Source organism: Sitophilus oryzae, unplaced genomic scaffold (genome assembly GCF_002938485.1).
Source record: "Sitophilus oryzae breed Bouriz unplaced genomic scaffold, Soryzae_2.0 scaffold_1869_pilon_pilon, whole genome shotgun sequence".
NCBI lineage: Eukaryota > Metazoa > Arthropoda > Insecta > Coleoptera > Curculionidae > Sitophilus > Sitophilus oryzae.
In genome coordinates this window covers 444,180-466,532 of record NW_022146578.1, presented here as the reverse complement: position 1 = coordinate 466,532, position 22,353 = coordinate 444,180, and the positions used below count along the sequence as shown (strand labels likewise).

The window sequence follows — 22,353 nt, the reverse complement described above, 5'->3', positions numbered from 1 at the left end:
TGTTGTGTTTTGTCATAGAGCTGATATTTGGGGGTTGAAAGTCTTTTGACTATAAACGCTGCATGTACGCTTGACGTCTTGTGACGTCTTGCCTTCGAGGTTGGTCTTGAGAGTTTGAGGTCTCCCTTGTCTTCTCGATTGACACGATGCGGCGTTGGGGTAGTGAGACTAGTGAGGTACCCCAATTAGTCTATTCGATTGGGATGCGAATCTGTTTACCGGCAGAGTTGCGTCCGGGGGAAGCCCCTATACTATTTCAGGTGACACTAGCTAGTTGTTAAGGATTATTAACCAATAGATCCGAATATTTCAATTAGATGGAAGATATGGAATGTGATATATTGAATAGAATGTCAGTGATGTCAGTGGCTAGTGGCCCGGGTGAGTCTTACTATTTAACTATCAATTTTATCCAGATCAGTAAATGTGTGTTTTGTTATTTTCATGTACAATGAGAGAGTGCTTGCCAATAACCAACTAAATGGATATTTGAGGTGAATTTCCATTGTGAGACCCGGTTGAGTAAGCCCCAAAAATAGCGATTTTACACATGTTTTTCTTTGATCCAGGTTTCAAAGTCTCGTATAAGTTTTTTGACTTCACGGGCGTGGATAGCGCAGTTTTAGCAATTTGTTGAATATCCAAAGACACTACACCAAAATCCATTATCACTCATTTTTTCACAAAACTTTGTAGGAAATACGGCGACGTTTGAACCTGACAGAACTTTGTCATTAAACTATGCATAAACAATGCCTTAGAAAACGATTACCAGAACATTTTAAAAAATGTTTAAAAATAAATAATAATAATAGCATGAAAATCTCCATTTATCTGCTTTCACAAAAAATCTTGTATGAAATTCGTTGTGAAAAGAGTGTTTTAAGCACTCGACGCATTGTCCAATTCGGCTTTCGTCTCTTTGGACAATTTTGCGTCCCGTGCTTAAAAAACATTCATTTCGCAACTTGTTAAAGAAATAGCTATTTCGGTGACAATGTAAAATTATGAAACCATCAAATTGTTCGATGATTTAATCCAGATTTTAATTAATAAAATAAGGTTATTTTCTCGAATTTTATACACTGGATCTTTTTACGATATAAACAATTACCGCTAAGGTCAGTCTAAAATAGCCGGTATCTGCGTACCGGTACCAACGGACCACGGGCCGGCGTACCTCGTAAATCTCGCTAGTTCTTCTCTCGCTTTGCGGCGCTTCTGTTTGTTGCCGCGCGCTTATTTATTTTGACGTTCCGAAAACTGGAAAATTAATGCTCGCCGCGCGCTTGTCTTAGAATCGTTTATTCAAATTACGAGCGGCCGAGCTATTAGGCCGTAAATTTCCGCGTTTAAAGAGCCGGACGGACTATTAAAAATCCTTTACGGACCTGCCGCAGTCGTCTTAACCACCGTTTGGTACGATCAGATTTGATTTTTTTTAGATTTTAAGGACAGAACCGTATTGAGTAAAGCTTCATTCAGAACCTCGCAATTAGTGGAATAAATTAGTGGTTTTAATTTGCGCAGAAGTTTGTTCCTTTAATTTTAATGTAAGCATTCAAAAAGTTAGTGGTAGACATTTTCAATTAGTAGAAAAAGTTATCAAACTTTTAACTTTTCCGCTAATTATACTTCAAAATTTGCGAGAAATGTCAATTTGGCCTTTGATTATCTTCCGTCAAGAGAAATTGTGGTTAGAAATCAAAAGTTGATTTATAGCCTAATTATTAGGCTTTCTCTATGGACACAAGTAACTAACGCAAGCTCTTGCGTTAGTTACTTGTGTAAGATATTCTATTAATTTTAATTGTGCTTTTTAGATATTGTGAATGATCATGAACTAAAAAGTAGAATGTGTAATTGAAACCACTAATTGCGAGGTTCTGAATGAAACTTTATTGTTAAACATTTTTTATAGAATTTGCGGAATAAAACATCAAAGATGTAAAACAAACTAAATGGTAATTTAATTGGAAACATATGAAATCGCATGAAAATTTTGATCTGTCTAAATATTGGGTCCCCTGTTGATTTTACAGCTTAGTCGTAAAGAGGTTTTTTAAAGGTCTGCGTTTGCTGAATACACATGCCAAATTTGAGAATAGGTAACAATGCAACACCAGGCAAATGCCAACATTCCTAAATACTAAATAGTCAACCTACGATTTTGTGGATGTCAAATTGTATTTTACGTTAGGCTTTGCCTTATACCAACAAGTTTAAAATTACAAAAATGCATTTGGGGGACGCTAATCGTATAGATACTCTAACATAATATTGTAGATAGCACAACAAATTACTGTTTAAAGAGTTCATTTTCAAAATAATTACTATCTTTATTTACTCAAACCCGTGATAATTGTGGAAGAGTGGCATTAAAAACTTAAAAAGCTGTGTGAACTGTGAACTGCAAAAACCATCGTTGATCGTGGCATAACGTCGGTTTCCAATATTTCATAGGTATTTCATACATGTCCTTATGGTATAAAATAAAGTTTCTTATATGCAACACACTGTATTTTATTTAAAAAATTAAAAGAAAATAATAATATATTTGAATAAATAATATTTCGCGACATAATTCCGGAAAAAGCCGAACCGCTTCGGAATTATCACAAGCTTTGGAGAGCGACCGTTTAAGAATAGCGCCAAATAATATTTATATTGTCCAGATTGTTCTTATGGGCACTTTCCAATCTAACCTTATTTCATTTATGTATTTAGATTAGATTAGATTCTTACAGGTGGCTTTCGGCCTGATCCACTGCGACCTTCTCAGATCTATTGTGGTCCTCTTCTGATCCTTAGATTACATTCTCCAGTCCTATCCTTTTCACAAAGTTTAGCAACTTGGAGACTGAACCCTCCATGTGGCTCCTTGGCAATGGCCTATCATTGCTTATTACCGGGAACCGCACATTTGCCAGGCTGTCACACCGACATAAAATGTGTTCTGATGTTTCTTCTTCAGACTGGCAGAACCTACACATAGCTTCGTCTGTCAATCCCATCAGCATTAGATGCCTATTTAGCTTACAATGCCCTGTTAGTAGGCCTACTACAGCTTTGACTGTCTTTCTGTCATTGCTTATCAAGTCTACCGTGAATTTTGGCGAATGTTCTACAATGAACCTTTTCGCCTGTCTCTGCCCTGGTGAGTTTCTCCACCATTCTAAAGATTTGTTGGCCACCCATCGTTCCGTGGCCATTCTCGTGACCGCCTTTGCAACGCCGCAGAAGGGTTCTGGGCCTATGAATGGCATTGATGAGCCTTGCTTGGCCCTTTCATCTGCCTTTTCGTTACCCTTGTGACCCTCGTGCCCTGGCACCCAGGCCAACGTAACAGTGCTACGTTCGCCCAAAGTATTCAGAGCATGCACACAGTCCCATACTAGTCTAGAATTGACCTCCGCGGAGCTGAGTGCCTTTAGCGCCGCTTGGCTGTCCGTGAAGATGGCCACAGAACGATTTGTTCTTTGTTGCCTTATTATTTCTTCTACACATTAGTGGATTGCCGCTATTTCTGTCTGGAAAATTGTGACATCCTTGGATAGGCTTACGTGGAAGGATCTCCCTTGTTTCGGCCCTACTATCCCAGCTCCTACGCCTTCTGACGTTTTGAGCCGTCTATATACCAGGTTGCCTCTGCTTGAATGGGTACACCTTTACTCCAGTCTTCCCTCCCTGGTATAGTTATATTAAATTTGTTGTTGAAGCTATACCTAGTAGCTGTTGCATCAATTGGTAATCCCAATACTTTGTCTGCTTTTAGCTCTTCGATTAGCTTCTGGTTTGCAGCACTATGCGTTTGGCTTATGTGCTGCTGACCGTGAATTAACCTGTGCATGACAGATCTGGCTTCGCCTTGTATGAAAATATGTAGTGGTGGTAAGTTCAACAAGACTTCCATCGCATTTGTAGGAGTGGTTTTTATGGCCCCAGTTACACACAGACACGCAAGCCTTTGTGTGGAACTTAACAGCCTTACCGCACCCACTTGCGATGTCTTTGTCCACCACGCCACCGACCCGTAGGTTATCATGGGTCTTACTACCCTTGTGTATAGCCATAGAGTCATTTTAGGGTTAAGTCCCCAGTTTTTTCACATCCTTCTGCACCTACCTAAAGAGATGGCAGCCCTCTGTGTTGCTTTCGCTATGTGAGTATTCCATGTAAGCCTTTGATCAAAAAATATCCCAAGATACTTTGTTTCTTTGGCAAATGAAATCTCCGTTTCTCCTAGCACTGGTGGTTTTAGGCCTTTTGGTGCTATCTTTTTTGTAAAATTGACATTTTGTGTTTTCTGAGCATTGACTGTCAGTCTCTCTTGTTTGCACCACTTGTCAACTTTGTTTAGGGCTGTCTGCATTCTTTCTGATATCATACCAGCAAACTTGCCATTCATTTATGTATGGTTGGCATTTACAAAAAATAAAAAAGGAAATACATTCAATTCATATCTGAATTCTTAAAGCACTTCCCAATCTAAATATAATGACTTAAAACTTTGCATGCTTCCTATTATTGTTCACCCTTTACTTAAATATTATCAAAGTGTACAAAAAAGCAAAAATGGAGTGCCAATAGTGCTATTCTGCATTATTTGCCTCTTAGCCTTAAATTGAAGATTTGAGGAAATCTCTCCTATCCTGAAACATGAAAGTTCTCTCCATAAAACCGAAATTTGTCATTTATTTCGAGAGCAACAACTAAAAAATGGTCTGCTGTATTTATAACGGATTCTGTAGAATTCCAAAATGGCTCGTCATTAGAAATTGACATACTAGAACGGTTTATTTATAAACTAATAAAATTATTTACGTTCACTATATTTCTTATTTTATACGATCAAATTTCTTTTTTAAGGACTGAAACGAACTGGGTAATTAAATCTTTTTAGAATTTCCAGAATAAAACATCAAACGTTTAGAAATGCAAGAGTGTATCACTAAAAGTCACAGTGTTTTTATATCCTCCAGATGAGGGAGTTACAAAAAATTGAAACACTATAAATACGAATAAAAACGGCATTAGCGATGGCTCTGAATTGACGATCGATGACATTTTCCATATAATTTTACATATAAAATGACAGCGATCTTCATTTCAAAGCCATCGCTGACGCTGTTTTTATTCGATCATACGGTATATAGATTTAATAATATGATGCAAAGATATAAACTAATCTTTATATCTTTAATATATTTTTTATATTTTGTAATGAAAAAAGTAAAACAAAAAAATAACTATTACCTACAACAAGCTGGTAGATCTTCATTTCTAAAATATAAATCTAATTTTGTTTTCTAACAAAATTAATTAATACTATTCAAAGAATTTCAGATAAGACGGTTTTTTCCTAAACATTAACTCTGAAAAGGATTTATCAGAAAAGTAAATAACGAATGAAAGATATTCATGTTTTTAATTAATTACTATCAATCTTATATTTTTTGTAAATTCTTCTTTCATGAAAATTAAAATTATTTTTAAATACCTACAAAAACAAATAAAAATTGTCAAAGTTCATAACATTAGATCCCTTAGGAACTTGAATGTAACTTTTATATTGGAGTAGGTGAGTTATTAGTAACTGAGTTTGGGAAAACTTATTAATTTATAATGAATTTTTAACACAAAAAGAGGTTATTGGACATTTTGAATGTTTATCAAACCATTCTAAATAATTATTTATTTCGTTGTCACATTTTTGTGAAATTTAATTGTTGATTTGGCATTAAGTGACCTTAACCCATTTAATCAAATCCAAGTTGTTAATCAGTGTAAGACTTACGCAAGACCAAGATCCAGCTTGCAATATGCATTATTAATTATAATATCCTAATGTAATCCTATATTAATATCCCAGAATATCACAAAACGTCTCTCAACTTCTATACAATCACGTATACCTAAATATTTCTGTGACAGTATGAGGAGGGATAATAATTGTTTGGAAAGACTCATTATACGAGGTTCTAGGAAAAATACCAAGAGACCACTCGCTCACCCGATGGATAGACTAGCTATTAAAGCTCACACACAAACCACTGCACACGCTGGTACATGAACCACAAGACAGAGGATCTATGAAGACATCCTAAATATATCACTTTAACCTGACCACTATATTCCTCTTGTGAGAATACATACCAAGAAAGAGAATTCCATCTTAAATTACAATTTTCTACGCTTCTTTTTAAACTTCTCTGGACTGTGTAAAAGTTGCGGCTCATTTCTTATCATTTCTATTTCTTAGATGACCATCCTATCACCATTTAAGAAAATTAATTCTGTAGATCTTAGTCTATGCCCATACTTCATAGACGTCATGACAGATACTATTAACTGACTGAAACATTTCTTCTTTAGTTCCATTCTAGGCTTGGAAATGATGGAATTTTGTTCGAATACTTTCAGTGTCAATTTTACTTTTCTGTTAATTTTAGGAATTAGCAGATTAGAGGTGTGTATCAATTGAATCAAGTTTATTAATAGGTATCCATTATTCAATTTTTCCTTCATTATTTTTTAAAATCCCGTACAATACAAATAAAATGTAAAAAAACATACCCTATCGTTACCAGACCAGAGATTACCTCCCACAATGTCCCAGCAACATACCAATAAATAAGGATATCTTTACAGGAACTATCACCTTACTACGAATTCTTTAATCAAGCTATTTCAACATCAGAAACCTACTAATTAAAAAACGAGAAACAAAACTTTCTACCTGTTTCGGTACCTCCCAGGTACCAAACAGAAGCTGGAAAAATGAAAATCGACGTACCTCTTATCTAATTTATACGTCTAGATCGCCGAGACAAGGTAATATACGGCCCCAACGCGACAGGGGTGCCATCAAAACCTTTACAGTTGTCAAGATTCAAAACCACAAAATCAAAGATCAGTCGGAGAGTTATACCGTTTCGATTATCGCTAAAGTTAATCTTTGGATGTATTAATTAAATTAATCAAGATTACAAGAAAGTCGACCGAAGATTTTAAAAGTAACCTTAAAGAGAATCATATTTATGTATATGTTATTTATAAATTATTTTTTTCACATAAATACAATACATAAAAATATAAAATAAATATACCTATGTACACTGCGGAAGAGAGATAACATCACATATCGGGATTTTCAGTCACAGAAAAGCTCATGACATAAACCTCCTTGGGTAACCATCTTGTGATGCGTGTCAAATACTCGTCAGCTAGTAGTGGCAGTATAGTATAGTATAGTATGCCTGTTTTTTTAGTTACCTAGCGCAATGAATTGATTACTCCAGATCTCAATGTGTTCAGTCTCGACTAAAGACAAATTTCTCGAGAATTCTCGATCAGAAAATCTTATATAAGGTAGGAAAACGACAAGTTTGGACCTACTAAGTATTTATGTAAAGTTTTTTTTAGTGATTTAATCTTAGTTTTTAAGTAGATGCTTTACTTTTTTGGAGTCAATAATACCAGAAAATTACACAAGTTAAACTCTAGAGTAAAAACATAATTAAACGCTCAGTTTAAAGCAAAACGGCTTTAAATTTCCGAATAATTAAACGTAATTCATTCCGAATGGACCGTTTAAGACGGCGAGCGCGAGAAAAATTCGTCACCTGAAAGTGACATTGCCATTGTCAAGGCCATTTTCATTTTGGAACCGCTCCAACGACTTTTTCCGAAACAATTCCCAATGCATCGGCATTCCTCAACTGGCGTAGTTCATTTAGCTTTTTTTATCGGCCTTTGGTGGTACTTCTCGATTACGAATGCTTCAGTCTGTGTTTTAAGCACGTTTGTTCGTCAAGATAAAATAAGAAATTGGAGTATTTATATGATAGAAATATTCCAAAAATGCGTTAATAGTATCAGGAGTCACTACGAGACGTTTATATTGTGTGTATTCGGAGTTTCGTTCTTGACATTCCTTGATATTTATAGATTTAACGATGAAAACATTTTATTTTCGAATCCTTTTTTTGTATATGAAGACACAAGTGTGTCTTAATGAATTGATGGTATTTTCGTTTTCTAAACAATAATTTTAAAATCTAATACCGGGTCCAGACCAAGGCGACAAAAAATAAACACGATTTTGAGACAGAAACAAGACAAACTTGCGACAAAAAACGGGGAATTCTGACAAGACAAACTTGAGACAAATTTTCCACACCGCAAAGACAAAGGTACAACAAAGTCAAAAGTTTAGTTGTTGCGAATGAGTTTAATTAACCATGTGTGATTTCACTGGTCTCCTACTGTTGGCAGCACACGCCATCCACACTGCGCCGACAACTTGTCGTAAAATATACGAACAAAACATAGACTCTTTGATCTTTACCGACTCGAGACGGGACATTGAAAAGTCTCCGAATTTTGAAACAAAACAAAAATGTCACAGTAATGTATTGGATTTGTCACAATTTTGTCGTAAAACATGAATGTTTCTGTCTTGTCGTTGTTTTGTCTGCTTGGTCTGGACCCGGCATAAAGCAGGATTAAAAAAGACATTATTTTATCTAATTCAAAAAAGCAGCATTTTCAAATATTTCCTCTGATACATTATTACCCACAATATAACATTTCTGTTTTCAAGCTTTTTTGTTTAGGCAATAACCAGATGTTATATATTATATTGCTGATTAAGTTTGGTTGGCTTTTGCTTTTTTATTGAAAGTAACAGATTTTCCTTAATCAACGACAGAGTTTCTGCTAACATTTTGAAGCAGAATAACCAGAATGAGAGCCTAAGGTTTCATCCTTGCTCTGGGATCTTACTCTATTTGCATGCGAAACCTGAACGTTTAAAATGGACATTATAAAGAAATTGCAGGTCACACAACGCTCAATGGAACCAAATATCACAAAAGAGTTTATTTCTTCTTCTGTGGAAAAATGCTGAGAATAACCAAGAAAGACCGTAAAAGGATAAAGTGGATACGACAAAAAAAAATGTCATCCAGAGAATCAAATCCCTCAAGTGACAATGGCTAGAATACCTGGAAAGCAGGATGGACAACAAAAATTACAGCATGGTGTGATTATTGATTTTGTATGTGAAGCCGAATACTTAGGGGTGATATTAAAATTATTTTTTAATCTTCTATTTTTGTAAATATTTGTGGCTCCTTTAACCCAGTTGTGGCGAGGAGATGACATTTAATTTAAAATTTTATGTATTTTATATATTTTGTTGTAACCAAATTATAAAATGTGTAACTAGCTAGAATGCTAAATAAAGATATATTTCTCAATATTATAAAGATAAAAACAGTATCTCACCTTCGGTACTACTCCTCCCGTGCAGACTACAGTCCTCTTCCTTGCCCGGCCGCAAGGGGCTCGTGGGCGACGCTCCCCCCGCCGAGCTGACCGAGCCGCCGCTGGAGTGCGTCGAGCCCTGCACGTACAAAGCGTGGTGGGGGTGGTGGTGGTGATGGTGGTGGGCGGCGAGGGGGTGCGCGTCCCCCAGCACGGCCGATCCTGCGGCGGCCGTCGCGACGGCGCTGGAAGCGGAACCGGCCGCGGCCGCCTGCGACGACGCGGAGGAGGAGAGGGTGTGCGCGTCCTGCAGCCGTTGCACGTTGAACTGGAAAATAAAAGGGGGTGCAAATGTTAGCGGATTTATGTACGTTTGAAGTGAAATTAAAAAAAAGAAAAGTATTAGTTTTAATTTGAATTTAATTAGATATGTGAGAGCACTAAAAATATTAGTATTTGAATTTGTTAGATATTAGATTACTTTATTAATAATCTGTCAATTTATGAAATAATTATTATGTTTATGTAAAGAGTGACAAGGCTCGTGGTTATCGTACCGCAGGTGCCCTCTCACTGCCTGAGAGTTGTGCTAGACGAACAGATATAGAACTTGTAAAATATCTGTAAACAGTACTCTGCTCGAACAAATTAAAATAATTTAAAATCAAAAACTAATAATACAGCCAGACAATTTCTGTAAGTGAAATGTCAGACAGCAAAACTGTACTCACACAAATTCACAAATCACAAACTAACAATGGGCGCCTCATTACGGGTTACTCCTACTTCTGATGTTAGATATTAGATTACATTATTAATAATCTGTCAATTTATGAAATAATTATTATGTTTATGTAAAGAGTGTCAAGGCTCGTGGTTATCGTACCGCAGATGCCCTCTCACTGCCTGAGAGTTGCGCTAGACGACCACTTGGATTTGTTTATACACATAACATACTTAAGAGATATGGCCCTATTCATTGGCGTGCCGCTAACAGAATTAAAATATTTAAATAATATACCGTTTTCCGGATTTGAACCGTATCCTTTTTAGTTATGGTTAAGGATGGGAGTTTTTTTCGTTCGGATTCGTCGTTTCGGATATATCGATAACTATCGATATCTCTGTCACAATCATTAAAATACAGACCACGCAGATGAAGTGCCCTGTATGGCATATTGATACTATATCGATATTATTGATATATCGACAACTCTCGATACATCAGTAACTATCAATATATCGATAACTATCGATATATTGATAACTACTTGCCAGGTATCATAAAAGGTACTTGCCAGTATCATAAAATTAAAAAAAAATTGTGTGTGCACTATGTGCGCATATTTGAAGTGAATCTTCTTACTAACAGCTATTAAATTGCAGGATTTGAAGGATATATATTTTTTTATGAATGCTTTTTATAAACTTAAAAAACTTTAAACAAAAAAACGATAATTCTATTACCCGGCCGGATAGCTGTGGCCATTAAACCAAAATACTACTACATCTATATCTCTAACTACTATTAACTGCTACTAACCAACAATTTCATTTGTAGACTGTGGCCTGTTTTTGTTTAAAAGTTCATTATTCATGTTGGGGATTTATTTTTAAATTAATGTTAAACGTTAGCCAACCAGTATTTCTTTTGCATAATCAAAATTCATTACTCTAAATTGTATATAACTAAATTGTCACTCTAAATCGTTGTCTTTTTTAGACAGATGTCACTTGTCTTGTCATTATTCAATTGATTATCCGAATTCTCAGAATGTTGTTAACAAAAGTTTTATCTTAAAATAAAATTTTAATCAATCACAATTGTTTATCTTCATCATTTACTGGATTAATAATACAGAAATTACAGCTCAGTTACAAACAATTCATTATTTATAGTGATTTACAGTAATTTTATTAAATTATACGAATATTCTCGTTGATTAATGGTCTGAAATAAATATGACAGTGTCCTCCAATAAAAATGCGAGTTACTAACTCTAAATTCTAATTCTGAGCTGGCAAATAAGCTAGATACTTTACCTAGACCGTTATTCAGAAGCTACAAACCTATCGATGAAAATTTGCTTCCTAGCATTCTTCCTAAAATCAAGGTTGGTACAGTAATTTATTATAGTGATTTTCTTAGCCGCGTATGCTATAGGTCGCTACCCAGTGTTGCCACAAGCTTATTTTTTATCGGGGTAGATTATCACGAGGTCACGAGTCGTTTTGAGTATGATTAGGGATGGGATTTTTTCTCGATATATCGATAACTATCAATAGTTACCGATATATCGAATAACTATAAATAACTTCAAAATTATTGATATACCGATTTGCTCATCAAAACTGCGTGGTCTGGATTTTAACGCGCAAGACGTGATATAGACAACTTAATGAAAAATTAAATTTATTAAAAAGAGATAAAAGTTGGGTTCATACATTTCTTCTATGCGGTATTGCCGGATTTTGCAACAAAATTTCAACAAAACAAGACAATTTCAACTGCACAAGTAGGCGTTTACGAAAAATGTTGCATCTAGTGTTGGTACTTTATTTTTCACAATTAGTTACTCATTTTACTCTACAGCTGTAATATATTATATTTAGTTAGTTACAGTTATTATATTCAGTAGTATACATGAAAGTTTTTAAAATACTTTATATTTTTATACACATTTTCCTATAACGTAAAAACCGGCAACACTGTATGCCGCTTTTTATTTTGTCTCTCTGTCTGCCAACCGGTCATTTATATTTATCTCTGTCGCATGCATTAAAATCCAGACCGTGGAGATGAAGTGTCCAGCATATTGATACATCAATAACTATCGATATATCTATAACTATTGTCACCTATCAGTGTATTTATAGCATTTCCATTAGTATCGGTTATCGGTTATTGACTAGTTGTTAAGATTGAAATATAAACATTTTCATCAAATATTGTTCCTTTCTTTATACTATGTTCTTCTCAAACTAGATTCTAATAAAAATCTAGCAAAAATGTGAAAGATTTGCAAGAGTATTGCAAGAAAATCAAGACATAAGACCATGACTGAACACTACAAGACCAAGACCATGATAACCGGGGTCCTGGTCTCGCATTTGGTCATCACTAAAATTTTCCTATTGCTTGGTGTTTGGTGTTTTTCTCCAAATCCAATTGTTGTTGACCTCTTCTATACTAATTGTTATTTCTCAACTTGTGTTAATAACAATACCAGTATCTATATTGGTAGATTACAGTTGGAGCCGTAATTCCTGAGTAGGAACCTTTGGTGTTACAACAGCAAAATAAAACACTGAACGTGCGTTTCGCTAACCATGTTTTCATCCATGCATCATCATCTGCTGATGATGCTAACATGGTTAGCAAAACGCGCGTCCAATGTTTGAAAGTAAAGCGTTTTAATGTATTGTGCTGAATTAATGTTTTATTTTGCTATTGATAGACTTAAAGGAACCTAAAGAAATGTATAAATTGACACACTGAATAATTCTTACTTAATGGAATCAATTCTGGGTGGAAACAAAGGCTGACAAGCGCGGTATCGGGTATAAATAAAAGGCGTAAGAAGCAAATGCACCGGTACGCACTTTACAAATTGAAAGCGGACGGCCATAAAATATGGCGCTTTGAATAAAAGGACGCCGCGCGATAAAACGGTACGTCCCAAAGATTAATATTAATTTATTTTATCTCGGGGCTGCGTCCGTTCGTGTAGTACCACTTTAATGGACCGATTTTTATTTCGCCGGAACGAGATATTGGTACTGGTCCTTATTTGTTACATGCCATCGAATTGATTGTTATTTTTTCTTTTATTTCTGTAGTTCTCTCGATATTATAGAGGAATGCCAAACGGGGTAATTAATTTCTTTTTTACTAAATCAGAAATAAAAAAAGACCTATTTATGTTCAAGGGAATATAGTACTTAGTACCAGTGACTGATACACTGGGAGAGCTTCGGGGCTCAATCCCCCCACCCCTTAGGTTCAGTCATGTAATACGATATTATCAATTAATTTATTATGTCAGAAATGACTCCGGAATATGTATTTTGAGTTAAGGATGTGTGTCTAGCCCCCACTCCCTCTTTCCGAATCCTGGATCCACCCCAGCTTAGTACCATCCAGAATACATTCTTTCTAAAGTAAAAAACATATTAGTTTCTTTTTTTTTGTATCCGATATTTTTTCTCACTTATTGTGATTTTATTTTAAAATGTAAGAAGCCAAATAGCCTAGCCAAAAAGTTCTTAACTAAAAACCATAAACATTGTGTGGTGAAATATTTATTTTTTTGTTGATCGGTAATGGTTTGAGGATTATTAGAGAAGTTTTCACCACACAATAGTGATGTGTCGGTATTTCAGTAACGCAATTTTGGAGCGGTATTTTTTTGTAACGTCGTGTCACGCCCTACAACGAAACTGGAACCTGTTACTGAAGAACTACGATCATAATAACGATGAAATTGTAAATTATAATTTGCAAATAAATTATTTATTACTGCATTTACAGCTGTCGCGATTTCGTCGGTCGCGAACAGTAGTAGCGACGCGCAACCTCAATCGCGACGTGTTTCGTTTCAGCCGTCGCGCTCCTAGAGTCGCGTGTTCGTCTGTCGCGAAACGATGTAACTGGTAACGACCTATACCGCGACGTGTTTCGCTCCAGTGCCGGTGGTCGCGCGACTACTACTGGAGCGCTGCTAGGGTCGAGTTTTCGTCTGTCGCGTTTTAGTCGGTTGCTGTTGGCGTTGATGCTCCCGTTACAGCCATTACGTTACTTTCGAGATCGCGAATTTCGGTAGGTCTAGGTACTGAAAATGTTTGGTTCATAATAAATACATGTTAGTACGTTAGATAGTTACAAATAAACACTTTTACAAAAATAAGAAAAAACAAGAAGAAATATGACCGAAAAAAAGGAAATTTGTAAAGCGAATTGATTCCATTTCGTGGCGACGCGAACGCGACGCCACGCTCGGCGCTCTCAGCCCGAACGTACCTTACTAGCGTTAGAAGCGCGAGAATAGAGAATTTAGAATACTCCTTTTTGCGCAAGCGCTTTTTGTTAGCATTTTTATTTTTAACTCTATGGTTAGCAGACACTCATTGTTTAAACGCGAATCAATGAAATACCAACGAGGTATATTAGTTTTCACATAAATATTTTAATGTTATCTGTAGAAAAATTTAATAATGTACCTCATAAAATGGCCTGGGTATTACTTATTCTGTTTCACAGCAGCTTTGAAAGAAAAATGTAAGATAATTGTTTAATTAAAATAGACAATGTTGGCATTAACTACACGAGATTGTTTCTTTCGAACTTCTGCAGATTAAGATTTCTAGTCTTTGTACACGACTGCATTCTAAGCAGATACTAACAGAAACCCAAGCGACTCCACGAAACGAACGGTACGACCCGACCAAAGATTAATATTAATTTATTTTATCTCGACGCCGCATTCGGTCATGCTATACCCGTTTAATTCTTCCGAAGGCCTGCTCTATGAAAAAATAAGTCGAGATATAATGTCAAATAGTACCTATTAAGACGTCAGCGGTTTTGATGAATGGCGGCCGTCGTACTGGGCGCAACAAAGGCCGTACCGCCGCCTTTGGGACCGGGGTACTTGTTAACATGTTAACAAGGCGCTTTAATAGATGGAATGCGTGTAGAGATGAATAGGTTACGGCAGGGTCTTTGAGAGGCCGGTAGTGCGCAGCTAAGGCTCGCCCGGTTAAGGGTCAATTGCGCAGTGATAAATATAAACTGAGTTTTATAACTTAAATGTTACCATTGCATCAGTTGCAGTAAAAGCCAAAAATCAGTGAATGTTAAAAATTACTAGTAAAGGCTCAAATTTACGGTTTGTTACCACTTTGCCTGTAAAATTTTAATAACTACACTCACCGGCACAAAAAACGGGCAGGTATATTTTCCATGTAATCTAAAGTTTTATATATTGTGTTTCTATATAATGGACCGATTTTGATGAATTTTTAAGCAATTTCTAGCTAAATTATTTGACTTTTTAATGTGTCTCTTTCTAAATTAAAAATGACAGTTGTCATCTGTCAATTACACGATGTCAAAACAAAACGTTGATATTTTGGTGAAAGTTTGAAACACCCTGTGGTGTACGATAACAAAGCAAGGAATTTAAAAATAATGTCATCTAGTTATCTTTTCTCGATAGTTTGTTTTTTATTTTTATTTTTCTCCAAATTATTATTATAATTTGGAATCGAAATTATTAATACCTGTCATTATTGACATAAATTAAACATGTTGAGCAAATAGATATTAGAATGAAATCATAAATTTGAAATGTTTTTGTGCCAAAAGTTCAACAGAAACTATTTTATCATCATTTTTTCGAAGAAAAATTTATGACTAATTTAAAAAAATAAATAGTTTCCAAATTTACCATTTCAGTGAAATAACTGTCTACTCGACATAATATGTTTATTATTTGTCAATTTTGACATGTATTGACTATTTCCATTCTAAATATCTTGAGAAAGGTTGCTCGTAGCGATTTTTAACAAGAGACATTTTTAAAGTAGAAAGTCACGGAAATGTATATTTTTTCACCCAGTAGTTTTATACAGGTACGGACGAAAAGTTCAGAGTCAAATTGATATCAGAATCAAATTTCTCATGACAAAAAACTCCCAGACAGCAATTTTCATCTAAATATTGATGTTACTTCAAAAATTATTTGGAAAAAATGGAAATAAAAATAAAATTTACACACCCTGTATCTCCAAAACTAAGCATTTTAGGACATACATTTATACGAACTTTTTTACTTATTTTTATCGGCAGAATATGCTGCCGAAGTTTCCGGAATACAGTTCGGGCCACCCTGTAGATAACATTAAAGTATGTAAAACGAAAAACTACTATACTTCGTTAGTATTTCATTGATTCGCGTTTAAAACAATGATAGTCTGCTAACAAAAAGCGACTGCGCTGACTTGCTGACTTGCGCAAAAAGGAGTATTCTAAATTCTCTATTATCCCTTTTTAAATTAAGGGATATTCTTGGTCTAAAATCTTTTTCAGTTTTTAGTTAAAAACACAATTTCTTAATAATATGGCAACATATACGTAATAGATAAAATTTATAAGAAAGAAAATCCGGAAAAGATCCTATCGTTCTCAAAATGTTAGCAAAAATATTATTTTTTGTTATATTTTGTATTAATTTGAAAAACGCCAAAGGGAGAAAATATATTTCTATTATCGAGATCTACCAGCCCTGAAAATATTTGCGCTTATCTAAGACTCATCCTGTATATGTGCCACATAAAACTTATCATATCTGTATCATAAAATCAATAATAATTCTTAGGTTTGTGTTTTCTAATTTACTTTTTTTTTACTTTTTCTTTCAAAACCAATCTAAAATTTTGATAAAGATCGTCACTTAAATTTCAATGTCTTAAAAAATAATCAAAAATCCTTGTTCCAAAGATATTCCATTAAATCAAGAACTATTAGTCAGTTAGATATGTGGCGATAAAATATCAAAGGCGATAACATACTTTAGCCTTGTTTTTTAGAATTCAATTAAAAACACCTCGTATTGTAATCTTACATACCGCATGCCGCCAGTACTTGTAATAGTTTAAATTTTAGTATTGAAAATACTTCTGGCCGCGTTTATATGGGACCCATCTTCGAAAAAACGACATGCTCGAGCCAACATGGGTTCGATAACCTGCCTGTCAACACGTCGATAGTTTAGCCGGCGTTAGGAAAATGTAATAGGGCAAGGACATTCGAAGGCCGAAATGAGGTAGAGGTCGTAAATAAAATGATCCATAATGTTAAAATACGATTCGAAGTTTTAAAAGTGTTGAAAATTAATTAAAATCTGTTAGGTTTAAGATATTGGTGGGTACTTTTTGAGTTTTAAGTCAAGTGTGTAGGTGAGAGAAATATTATGTGATTTATTCGATTGTATAAGCCGTGAAGCCAATAGGGTGTGTGTTATATTTCATGAATATTTCATTTTATTTTGTTCGTTTCCGACGATAGGTACGTGTTAAATAAAACAACCAAAAATAAAAGTAAGAAGTGTTGCGTATGTTAAAATAAACCGAAAAACCTGTGTATTGGAAAATGAAAGTGTGTTTCAATTAGTGATACAAGAATTACAAACAAGGGTTATCTTTAATAAAACAAGTGAAAAAAAGGTAAGTACCTACTTAGTGAAGTAATGGAGCTTTTTTCCCTACTCGTATATGTATAATAATAGAGTATAGGTGCAGTGCGTTTTTTTATCATGGTCATAAGATTTTACGTGCCAAATTTTCAGTCCCATCTTAAAGCTTCTTCTATTGCAGTGATAGGGCTGAAATTTATAACAGGTTTAGGAAAACTACCATCTCAGCAAAAGATTTTTTGAAATTTTAAAATCTTCTTTTTTGATAGAAAATTTATATTTTTCTTTACCCTGTAATCGTTGTCTATTTACTTTAAAACATTTAGAGGCAACGTAATGTCTTAGTCTATGTCAAAAAATAATAATTTTGATTTGTCTATGGGACCTAATGTTATTGCTCTTCTGTGACGAAAACTGATGGCAATTTCTATATATTTCTGGAACAACAATTAATTAATTATTATTATTTTGTTTGATTTAGTGATAAATTAGTATGACATTAAGTTCTCTGTACGTGTTCTAAAAAACATTACAGGGTGTAAAAATGTATATACTTTCTAACATAAAGTTGAAGTAGGAATATATCGGCTTCCATAAAAACACATAAATTCGCTAGTCAAACTTATTAAATTTACCTGTACATTATTTATTTCTGTTAAAGATGAAAATGTGAATGAGCAACAAATCCAAACACAAACTAACCAATTATACAGAGTATAACAAAAGTCTGGAACGCATTGAATATCTGACGAATTACCCATCCAATTTTTAAAAAATTGATTCAAGTTCGAAATGACGACGGATTGTGTGAGTAATATCCGCGACAGCGACGCCGACGTTACCAAGTCTACAGTTTTTCAGCGGCGCACAGAGGGCCAGCGGACCCTATTTTATGGAAAAATTATTTTGCTCATAGATATTATTTAGTATTATTTATTATGAATTAGTGTTAAAATCACAAAATCAATTCAAAATATGAAAAAATTAACAATTATTAGCCCATAGGAAATGGTTTATACAGGGTGTTACAATATTAACGCACTTATGTAAAAATATATTTTCGCAGATTCAGGTTAAAGGCACACCTTAACTAGTGTCCAAAAACGTATGAGCCTAGAAGCATCAAAAATGAGAAAAATTTTATTATACAGGGTGTCCCAAAAGTAAGAAAGTAATCAACTTTTTATAAAACTAGTTTTTTTCTTAAAAATCATTTTTTAAGACTTTTGAGGCAATTGCTTAAAAATATGATAACAGCTGTACCTTAATTTTATTTGTAATTATTTTGGAAATACAATATTTTATCAACTTACGTTGTAACTTATTGAAAAATATATATTTTTTTATTTATGTATTAATATCTCTAAAACTATCCAAATATATTTACATCTTATCTTAGGATTATGTAAAGTAATCAGAAAGGAAGCCAAAATGCAATAATACAGAGTGTTCCTTTAAAAAAATCATCCTGGTCCACTCACACTTTTTGAGCCACCCTATAGAAGTTAAAATATTTTCTTGAAATACATCCTCGTACATACTTTAGGTATGCATTTTAAACAAATTCCCCAAGTTTTATATTCTAGGAGCTATAGATTCCTGACGCACTATTGCCGGACTGTGGGACTGTGTATCCACCAGAACAATACACACAGGGTGATGGCAGTTTGGGACATATTTTTTTGCGCGACATAAAAGTATAAAAGACCTCTAAGCTAATGACATGTATAAAAAAAATAAGATATTACTACATTTCTTTTAAAATCGTTCATAAATTTAAAAGTTTTTTTTTTTTGAAAAATATAATTTAACAAAAACAACCCTAATACAACGTTTTGCAAGGTTTTGCAACGTTTTGCAATTTGCAATTGAAACTTTGCAACGTTTTGTTTTTGTTTTGTGATGCTCCAAAGCCTACTTGTTGTAAATTGATAATAAGATTTATAAAATAATAATATATTTTTTTCGGATATATTTAATGTTTTCAGTGCCACAGTGGCTCTCACTTATAGACCGAGGAATGGTGTCAGATTTTGGGACACGATTATAGGCATGCAGGCCGGATATGCCTTTTAGAGGATAGTATTATACGTATCAGTGGCGGATACAGAGTGGGGCCCATGGCGCCAAGGCCCTTCTAAAAAATAAAACTATCTAAAAAATAAAAACTAACCTTCTAAACTATAAATTGGGTTAAATATTAGGCTTTTGCCGTGTATTAATTTTTATTTGGGACCCCCCTAAAATAAATTCCTGTATCCGCCCCTGATACGTACAGCCTTGTTAGTAATGTATGAATCAAAGTGTTATCATGATTGTGTTCTTCATATTAAAACTGATTCGTCATTGTTGTTCGAAAAATATGTCTTTGATAGACTTTATCTGGCTATCCTGTGTTTTGTAATGAAATTCAAACTAAAAAATCCTGACAAACCATAGGCATACCATTTATGTGAACTTGTGTTTGAATAAGGGAATATTTCGCGTTTTTAAACAGGTTGCCAATGTTGTTTCCAGGAATTTTGATTTTGAATTTCATTAAAAATCAAAATTCCTGGTCGGATTATAATCGTATTAAATACATAATTTTCGAAAAATGAAGGATCGTTTGTTAATATGAAGAACAAATGATAACTCTTTGATTCATGCATTATTAACACAAGAATGTATGTATGTATAATATTATCCCCTAAAAAGCATACTGCCTCAAATCGTGGCCCAAAATCTGTCACTATCCGTCGGTCGGTCTGTTAGATAAAAAAAACACCATTTATTGTTTAAATGTTAATGTTTTTTGCGAATACTTCGAAAATTATGAAGTTTAAATTAAAGTATGTTTAATAAAAGTAGAGTTTTCTCAGAATCCAAATATCGAATAAAACCCAGAGCGTTTCATAACAAAAACAAAAGTTGCTATCAGATTCTCAAAAACTGTAGACCTGGCAACGTCAATATCTCTAATGGATCCGCCGTAATTTCGAACTTAATCTAACCAATTTTTTAAAAAATTATATGAGCAATTCGTCAGATATTCGATGAGTTCCAGACTTTTGATATAAACAGTATATTATCACACATTACATAGAAAAAATTAATTGTTTATAATAAAATTCGCAAACTCAATACACACCGAATCCGTTTCTTGTTTAGATTATGATTTGTGATAAGAAACAATTTAGCTATATACCGAATTGTGCATAGTTGCATAGTACGGGCGTATTGCTATGTAGGCACCTACTTATTTTACCTACTACAAGCAGGAATATAATTAAATTTTGATTACTAAAAATTAAAAAAGTAATGTTATCGGAGATGTTATGTTAAAACTCAATGCATCAAATTAGAAAACATCATTGTTTTAATTGAACAATAAAGGTCGCTGCTTATATTAATTTCAACAATTTTAGCTGATTTAACCCATTTGCCCAAACTATAAGCTGTAAACTTTGCTATACGGTGATATTTAACCCAAATAAACTGTGGTGTTATGCAAGTCCATATTTCGGTGGTGTTTACTATAATAAACTGATTTATTTATTATTAAGTATACAAGCTGATTCACGGTCGGTGCTAGGTTAGACGTTTATGGAAAACGGGATGCAGGATTTTTCTGAAATTTTGTCGTCATAGATTTTCCTACGTGTTCTATCGATCTAAAATACTTTCAGCATTGCGACGTTGCCGCTTATATCAAAAAAAAAGTCCTAGCGAAACTATATGTAAAAAAATCAAAATTTTAGTGAGGATGCAGTCAATAATCACACACAGGCTAATAAAATTACTTTTTTCAAATTTTAAGAAAGTTTGACTAAGTCAATTGGCAAAAACAACATCCTCTGCACAAAAAAAGGCCTTAAAACTAGCATCATATGACATTGGAATACAAAGAAATTTCCTTTATATAATATTAAAATACATATCCAACGACATTACTTTTTTAAAACAAAAAAAAAATAAAATTTACTAAGACAATTTCTACATTGTTGTTTTGACTGAGTCACTGTTTGATTAAATAGTGACTGAGTAAAAATAATGTCGTTGGATATGTATATTAATATTTTATAAAGGAAATTTCTTTGTATTCCAATGTCATATGATGCTAGTTTTAAGGCCTTTTGTGCAGAGGATGTTGGTTTTTGCTAATTGACTCAGTCAAACTTACAAATTTGAAAAAGTAGTTTTATTAGCCTGTGTGGTGATTATTGACTTTAGTTTTTTCTTAACTTCGTCAGTCACGACTAAACCTGCTATTTTTTTTTAAATGGAACACTCTGTAGATATATTATTGCATTTTTGGATTGTATGTAAAATTCGAGACATATTTCATGTATAATGTCCTATACCTAACTTCAACTGTTTTCCAGCTAAAGACAGTTGAAATTCAGCGTTATGTCTAGAATTTTACATATAATCCAAAAATGCAATAATATACAGGGTTTCATTTAAAAAATAAAGTTGTTAGGAATTTTTTATATAAGCGGCAACGTCGCAATGCTGAAAACAATTTAGAGTTGGCCATGTCTTCATAAAAAACGCCATCTTTTAAGCGATATAAGCTATAATATGTTTTTTTTTTTGAAAAATAGTTATAGCGAATTCTTATCATTTTTAAACAATTTCACTTAGTTAGCAATGGAAAGCTCAATCGTCTTTGCTCTCAGAAATGTCAAACACTCCCCCCATAATGAAATGTTAAAATCATTTATATCATAATTATTCTCTATAACTAACTATAACTATAACTCAGTAATTTTTCGAAAAAAACATATTATAGTTCATATCGCTAAAAATCTTAAAAAATAGCGCTCATGGTCAACTATGGTTTCCATTTAAAAAAAAAACATAAGTTTGTGTCATATGACAAAAATGACAGGCTTTGTAAAAAACG

General features: G+C 33.9%; 1 protein-coding gene across 3 annotated transcripts in view; it reads right to left on the bottom strand.

Annotated features, from left to right (window-relative positions):
- LOC115883302 (protein vestigial) overlaps window positions 1-22,353 on the bottom strand; it is an 86,774-nt gene that overhangs the window by 22,293 nt on the left and 42,128 nt on the right. For all 3 annotated transcript variants that reach the window (XM_030901645.1, XM_030901646.1, XM_030901647.1), the window contains exon 2: window positions 9,292-9,598. In XM_030901645.1, the coding sequence (XP_030757505.1) occupies window positions 9,292-9,598 (307 nt within the window). The remainder of the gene's footprint in view (window positions 1-9,291; window positions 9,599-22,353) is intronic.